Source organism: Muscardinus avellanarius (genome assembly GCF_963383645.1).
Source record: "Muscardinus avellanarius genome assembly, chromosome: 1".
Lineage (NCBI taxonomy): Eukaryota > Metazoa > Chordata > Mammalia > Rodentia > Gliridae > Muscardinus > Muscardinus avellanarius.
In genome coordinates, this window is record NC_137786.1 from 234,405,358 (window position 1) to 234,413,053 (window position 7,696).

The window sequence follows — 7,696 nt, forward strand, 5'->3', positions numbered from 1 at the left end:
GGAAAGCCCTCCCTGACCACCACCCCGGCAACACACACTGCCCCGGCGGCTCAGCCCAGGGCCCCGCCAGCAGGGCGCGCTCGGGAGGAACGGCGGGCCAGACGGGCTCCCGAGCCGCACGCTGGGAGCTGAGCACCGAGCAGGCGGGGGCGACAACGCTGCCTCCACACGGGGAGGCGGAGAGGATTCGAGGGAGCCGCTCGGGAAAGGCGTATTTCCCCTGGATAGCCGCCGCCCTGACGGCCATCACACAGCCCAGCCGCCCGACTGCACCGCGCACGGCGATCCACAGCCGCTTCCTAACCACGCCCCGGAAGTCCCGCCCCCGGAGACAGAAGGTGGCCGCCTACTGGCTTCTCGGAACCAATATGGCGGCGCCCTTCAAATCTTCAAGCGCCTGCTCCCTCTCAGCCAATCAGAGGAAAGAAATGTCCTAAGCCCGCCTCCTTCATCAGAACCATTGGCCAATCAGGCCACACCATGAAATGTCACCCCGCGAAAAAACGAAGCTGGCCGGCCCAATGGCTGCGTCCCAGGGTTAGGCTCCGCCTCTTGGCCGACGGCCCTCTCGGCTTGGGAAGGAGCTGCGGCGCCTCAAGGTGGGTGTCCAGGGCTCGGCCGCGAAAGCCGGGCCTGAGCCGCGCAGCGTCGGGGGCGAGCGTGGCGTCCCGTTAGTCCACAGCCCTGTGCTCGGGCCCCAGCTCGGCCGGTTTAGGACGCGGGGCCTCTGTGTCCCTGGGTAGTGGGTCGGCCGGGAAGCTGGCACCTCCACGGCGCATGCGCTGTTTGGCGGGCGCCTCCTGCGTCGGGGGTGGGGGGGTCAGAGGTCACGGGGAAGGTCGGAGAAGGTGGTGGGTGGGATGCTGGGTTCTGGAATCAGTGGTTAAAAGAATGGGTTCGCTAGAGGTCACAGGTCGCGGGTGGGGCCCGGCTGGGCCCTGGCGAAGTGCCAGGCTGTGGGCTAACCCCTTAGGGTGCAGGAACCCCTCTAAGTCTCACGGTTCCTTACTTCGCTTGTGCGATGTCTGACGTCAGCTGCCGTCCCCTGCCCAAGGTTACTCGGCAGGCGGGGTGGGGGGGCAGCTCCAGGAGGGCCTTGAAGTGGGGAGAGGAGTTTGACTCCGAGGACTACTTGAACTTGAGGGCTTCCGGCAGGAGAGGGCTGGGTTCCAGCCCTGGTCTCCCGCTCCCACTGTGACTGGGCAAGTCTGTTGACCAGGTAACAGTGGGTGTGACCCCCTGCGCGGAGCCTGGCACAAAATTAGCTTTCACTTACCTGTTTATTTGTGGTACTGGGAAGCCAACCCAGGGGCATTCTACCTCTGAGCTACACCCCCAGCTCTATTTTATTATGTTGAAACAGGGTCTCACTAAATTGCAGAGAGTTTCACAAGTCGCTTGAACCTGCGATCCTCCTGTCTCAGCCTCCCAAGTACTGGGATTATAAGCACGTGCCACCACGCCTGGCCACAAATTTAGCTTTCAGTGGATGCTGGTGGCGGGTGGTCTTGTTATTTCGTGAAATTCGACAAGGGTGAATGGGAGGCAGGAGCACTGGTGGGAGGAGGGAAGCTTAGGGGGTTAAGCTTCTTAGGGGATGAGGTAGGAGGAACCTGAGGCCTCAGGAACTCCCAGAATCCTGGTCCAGCTGAGTCGGGCCAGGTTGGAGGGAGGGCTGGCAGGTGCTGCGTCTCTAGGAGTGCGATGGGAGTAGGGTGTCCCTGGAGCCAGCTCAGGGTTCCTGGGAAGGCAGTTTTCAACCCGGACCTTCCTTTTTATTCCCCCAGATGCGCTGCCTGACCACGCCCATGCTGCTTAGGGCCCTGGCCCAGGCTACGCGCACAGGTAGGACCATGGGAGCCTTTGCTGGGGGTGGGGAGCCCAGTCTCCTGGCACAGTTCTCGGCTGCAGATCACCCCTCTTTTGCAGGACATCCCAGTGGCCGCAGCCTCCACAGCAGCGCAGTGACAGCCACCTACAGTGAGTCGGGGGGGGGGGGTGGAGGGGCCTCCAGCCTAGGCTTTCCTGTCTTTCTGCTGGCAGCTAGGAGGGGACTGGGGGGCCAGTACTGGCTGGACTGGGGGCTCATCTCAAACCTCTGTTTCCACTCTGAAGAAGGGCGATGGTAGCCGGGCGTGGTGGCGCACGCTTGTAATCCCAGCATTTGGGAGGCTGGGACCGGAGGATCACAGTTCGAGGACAGCCTCAGTTACTTACTGAGACCCTGTTTCAAAATAAAGAATAAAAAGTAGGGCTGGGGGTGTAGCTCGGAGGTAAAATGCCCCTGGGTTCCATCCCCAGTACCAGCAAAAAAAAAAAATGGTGACTGATGGTGATGTATGTGGCTTGTGTGGGGAGGGGTGGTGTGTCGGCGCTCCTCCGGCTTTGCCTGGCGAGGGTCAGGACCAAGCCCTGGGCTCACCCCTGCCCCGGCGTCGTCTGGGCTCCCTGAGCTGGCCTCTGCCCGCCTCTCCGCAGAGTATGTGAACATGCAGGAGCCCGAGATGGACCTGAAGTCAGTGACTGACCGGGCAGCGCGGACCCTGCTGTGGACCGAGCTCTTCCGAGGTGGGTCCTGTTGGAGAGAGGACGGAACAGGCTTGCAGCAGGGGGCAGGCACAGATGTGCTGGGGAGGGGAGGACCGCCCCGCCCACCGTGCCTGTGCTGCCCCCAGGCCTGGGCATGACCCTCAGCTACTTGTTCCGGGAGCCGGCCACCATCAACTACCCGTTCGAGAAGGGCCCGCTGAGCCCGCGCTTCCGCGGGGAGCATGCACTGCGCCGCTATCCGTCCGGGGAGGAGCGCTGCATCGCCTGCAAGCTCTGCGAGGCCATCTGCCCCGCCCAGGTAAGCCCCCGCCCCTGGGGAGGGAGGGAGGGCCGGCCGCCTCCACCCCCAGGCGGTGGGGCTGGTGCATTTTGCTGGATGTCTGCAGACGTCAGCTTCCGTCCATCTTCCATCTGGAGCAGGCTGGGGCGGTGAGGGTCCCGCCCTAGGGGTCAGTGAGGGCTGGGAAGCTTTGGCCCCGGGGTCTGAGGTGTCCACTTTTCCCTGGACACAGCAGGGCTTTCAGAAGTCCCGCCCATGTGCCATCCCAAGGACACAGCTGGGGCCCCCATCCCTGATGGCTGCTCCTTGGAGCCCCTGCTTTGGGCTGTCAGTGGATCCTGCACAGACCACCTGGAGTCACGGCCCTTGACACAGAAACAGAAAAGATGTCACCGTGCCCCTGGCCCGGCCCCTGGCGTGCCCGGCAGGAGCCCATTCATACTCAGCCCGCACAGCAACACCCCCACCGTCCGTAGGTCAGCGTGGCTCATCTCCTGGCCCACGCCCAGACTGAAGCCTTTCCCTGTCTGTACTGGCCACCTCCAGGGAGCTCATGGGAGCGTCCCGACAGCAGCAGCGGCAGTGACAGTCATGGCCTGCGGGTAGTGAGCGCCGTCAGGGCAGGCCGGGCTCAGGCTCCTTCCTCAGTTCATCTCACTTAGCATCAGAGGACACTAGCAGGTAGCTATTCTGTGCCCGTTTTTATGGGGACAGAAAGACGAGGCTGCCAGCTGAGGGCCTCTGTGCATAGTGAGTATGGCTCAGGGGGCGGCCTGAGGGTCCAGCATCCCCAGGGCCTCCTGGTGTGGGGGCCCTGGGCCACCCTCCTTCCCCCTAGGAGCAGCTTGCTGTGTGGCTCCCAGAAGCCCCTCTGGCTCTCTGAGTCTGTGTCCTCGTGCATCAAATGGGGGTAACCAGACCCAAGGCCAGAGGGTGGCTTGGCCTGCAGCTGGCCTGACCACACACAGCGTGAGGCCCTGTGGGGTCCCAGGTGCAGAGCGCTAAGCAGGTGGGCAGGAGTGTGTCAGCTGCCAGATGAGCAGGAGGCGTCAGCTGGGCGGTGCTGAGCCCAGAGCTGCGTGGGGCTGGAGGGCGGGAAAGGCCGAGGCCCAGAGCGGGAGCCCAGAGCAGGAGGGAACGTGGCGGTGACTGTCGGCCGCCCCCCAGGCCATCACCATCGAGGCCGAGCCGAGGGCCGATGGCAGCCGCCGGACCACGCGCTACGACATCGACATGACCAAGTGCATCTACTGCGGCTTTTGCCAGGAGGCCTGCCCCGTGGACGCCATTGTGGAGGTGAGTGGGCCGTGGCGGGCGGGGGCGCGGGTGAAGGCGGGGCCGGGGCTGACCCGCAGCACTCTGCCCTCCCCGGCAGGGCCCCAACTTCGAGTTCTCCACGGAGACGCACGAGGAGCTGCTGTACAACAAGGAGAAGCTGCTGAACAACGGAGACAAGTGGGAGGCCGAGATCGCCGCCAACATCCAGGCCGACTACCTGTACCGGTGACGCCGCCCCGCCACCGCCCAATAAATGAGCTCTGACCCTGTAGCTGCGTCTGCTGCCTGCGGGACGCAGGGTGGGGCCGTCCTCCACCGCCCGGGCCGGCCGCCCTCTCAGTGGTCCTCCAGGTCCACCTCACAGCACCCCGACGCCTTCCCCGAGGCTCTTCCCACTGCCCCGGGTGTCTCAGGTCTGGGCCCACTCTCTCCTGAGGGGCCCCCATGCCCAAGAGCCTGGGGACTTGCAGTTTCCCAAGGCTGGAGTCCGTCAAGAAACTCGGAAAGGCCAGGCATGGTGGTGCACACCTATAATCCCAGTACTTGGAGTCTGAGACAGGAGGATCCATAGGTTTGAGGCCAGCCTCTGCCACTAGGGAGAACGTGTTTCCAGCTAAGAAATACAGTAGGGCTAAGGGTGTAGCTCAGAGGCAGAATGCCTGTCAGCCCCATCTCCAGCACCAAAAAAGAATAAAATAGGGCTGGGGGTAGTTCAAGGGTACACTCCTGCGTCCAGTCCCCAGTACCCCACACACATGCACATAGGCCTGGAAGCTGGGTGTGGGGGCACAGGCCTGTAATCCCAGGACTTGGGAGCCTGAGACAGGAAGATAGCAGGTTTGAGGCCAGCCTCAGCAATTTAATGAGGCCTCCAAGTACTTAGACTCTATTTCAAAATAAAAAGGGCTAGGGGTGTAGCTCAGAGGTAGAATGCCCCTGGGTTTAATTCCTAGTCCAATATACACACAAAGTAGGGATGGAGGTATAGCTCAGGGGTGGAATGCTCACACACACACACACACACACACACACACACACACACACTTGTGGTGGTGCATGTCTATGATCCCAGTACTTGGGAGACTAAGACAAGAGGACCACAGTTTTGAGGCCAGCCTCAGCAACTTCATGAGACCTTGTTTTTCTTTCTTTTCTTTGTTTTGGTGGTACTGGGGATAGAACCTTGGGGGCATTCTATCTCCAAGCGTTAGCCCTAGCCCTATTCTTTTTTTTTTTTTTTTTTAACAGTATCACTAAGCTGCAGAGGGCCTTACTAACTAGCTGAGGCCTGCTATGAACCTGTGATCCTCCTGTCTCAGCCTCCCAAGTACTGGGATAACAAGTGTGCGCCTCCACACTGGACCCTGTTTCAAAATAAAAGCAATAGAAGGGATTGGGCTATGGTTTGGAGGTAGACTGCCCTGGCTTCAGCTGGGCGTGCTGGCACAGGCCTGAAATTCAGTACTTAGGAGGCTGAGACAGGAGGATTGCAGGTTTGAGGCCAGCCTTGGCAATTTAGCAAGACCCTGTTTCAAAATTTTAAAAAGAAACTTGGGGTGGAGTTTAGGGGTAGAATGTCCCTGGGTTCATTTCCCAGTACCAATACAAAAAGACCAGGATGTCCTTGGGGGCAGGGGCAGCAGCCCTGGCCTGACAGTCACGAGGGGCTGACGCAGGCCCTGCTGCCCCTGAGCTGGCGGCGGCTCCAGCCACATCCCCTTTCCTCCCTGAGCTCGCCACCGCGGCTCCTGGCTGCGCTTCGCAATTTCCTCATTTGCGATCCCAGCAGAGCGGCGGTTCCCTCTGGGGCTACACGCGAGCCCGTGCTGGTGTGCCGGCCCCAGCAGCCGCCAGCTGAGCACTGCAGAAGCTTGAGGACCTGGCCCAGAGGCGAAGGGACCGGCACGGGGCACGGGGCACGCGCCGGGCGACTTACTCAGGCTGAAGGGGCTTGTAGTCGCCTCTCCCGCCATTTTCCAAGTGGGTGCGTGTTAGATATTCAGGGTCCTGAGAAGGCAAAGGAACCAGCCTCCTCCCAGGGAGCGCCTTGGCTCAGCCCGACACCTGGGCCTGCTTCCCAGGCTGGTCTTGGTCATTGCTGACGCACGAGTACCCCCGGCGCTGCTGGGCCCCGCCGCCAGCCTGGTCTGAGCCGTCCTGGCTGGTAGAGCTGGCCGTGGCCGAGAAGCACCTGGAGCGTCCAAAGCGTCCACACATCCAGCCCACGGCTAGTTCTGGTGGCTCTTCCCCCAAAACACGAGAGACTTTGAAATCCCAAGCCCCCTCCAGTGTAGCTGTCCCCAGAAAGCCACCATCGGGTCAGCACAGCACCCGTGTTGCACGCAGGCTGGGTGCTGTGCTGAGTCCAGGGCGGGCGAGATCAGTGGTGCGCGCTTCTACATCACGAGCACAGCCGGGACACTGGGAGCACAGGAGGGTTCTGGTTCCCCGTCCCCTGCACAGGGAGAAGTGGCGCCCGGGCCCCTCTGCTGCTCGCCTTGGTTGGACTGAGGCCCTGGCCGCCGCCTTGGAGCAGATCTACGGCACCTATGCACGGATGCTGACCTTGGCCGTGACTCAGTTTCCATGTCCCCCACACCCCGCCCGTCAGGGCCCTCGCCTGCCGTCTGGGGTCCAAGGGTCATCAGCGCTAAGGGGCCCTCGTCCCTCTGGTCCTCAGTGGGTACCATCCAGCCCGTCCAAAGCGTGGGCAGCTGGATGGCCACGGTCCCTGTCTCAAGGCATCGGACCGGATTATCCTCATGGGGCCATTAGGAGCCAGTTCACCAGGGCACCCCGGGCAGGTGAGGACAGCTAGCCCCACCCGCTGAGCTCCCGGAGGGCTTCCGGGCAGAGGGCGGCGTGGCCTGGTCCCCATGTGCCGCCACTGAGAAGCAGAGGAGCCCCCCAAGGACCCAGAGCACAGAGGCGCGGGCTCGGCCTCCTGGGTGGTCAGGGGCCAGCGGGTGGGGGGGGGGACTTGGGGTCAGGCCCCGCGGGCTGAGTACGCGGCGCTACCCGGCACTGGGCCAGCGAGCCTCCCATCGCTGGGCGGGCTGGGCACAGGTGGCGCCTGGTCATTATCTCTGCTCCGGCCTCTGGAGTCCCTAGAACGGTCCCCTAGCGGCCCGCGCCTACTCCGCGGGGCGGGGCGGGAGGGGCGGGACCAGGGCGGTGGGCGTGGTCTCTGGCCCCGCCCCCAGGCCCCAGAGCTGAGCCGCGCGGGCCGCCTTGGGTCGCTCAGCCGGGCCGCCGGGCGCCGACGGAGCGCGGGTGAGTGCCCCCGGGTCTCCCAGCCCCGCGCCGCCCGCCCCTGGCCCGGCCCTCCCGGTCGTGGAGGCGGCTGCGGCGGCCCCGCCGGGCTCCGGGGACGCGACCCGGCGAGCAGGAGGAGGGTGTCGGCCCTCGCAGCTTCTGAGCCCAACTCTGCAGGGCCTGCAGCATCCTGCTCGGAGGGAGGGACCCATTCCACAGATGAGGAAGCCGAGGCCCGCCGGCCAGGGAGTGGCGGGGCTCTGGGTCCCTGGGACTCCAGGGCCCGGGGCCCCAGGGAGGGGCTGCGAGGCCGGGCCTGGGGGGCTGGAGGAG

General features: G+C 63.6%; 1 protein-coding gene across 1 annotated transcript; it reads left to right on the forward strand.

Annotated features, from left to right (window-relative positions):
• Positions 1-573: 573 nt before the first annotated feature.
• Positions 574-4,337, forward strand: NDUFS8 (NADH:ubiquinone oxidoreductase core subunit S8; the record flags this gene model as incomplete). Its single annotated transcript, XM_080715318.1, is given in 8 exon segments — positions 574-599; positions 1,788-1,845; positions 1,930-1,980; positions 2,479-2,568; positions 2,676-2,848; positions 3,944-3,976; positions 3,980-4,126; positions 4,206-4,337. Coding segments are annotated over 7 exon segments (684 nt in total). The 5' UTR covers positions 574-599.
• Between the last annotated feature and the right edge of the window lie 3,359 nt (positions 4,338-7,696).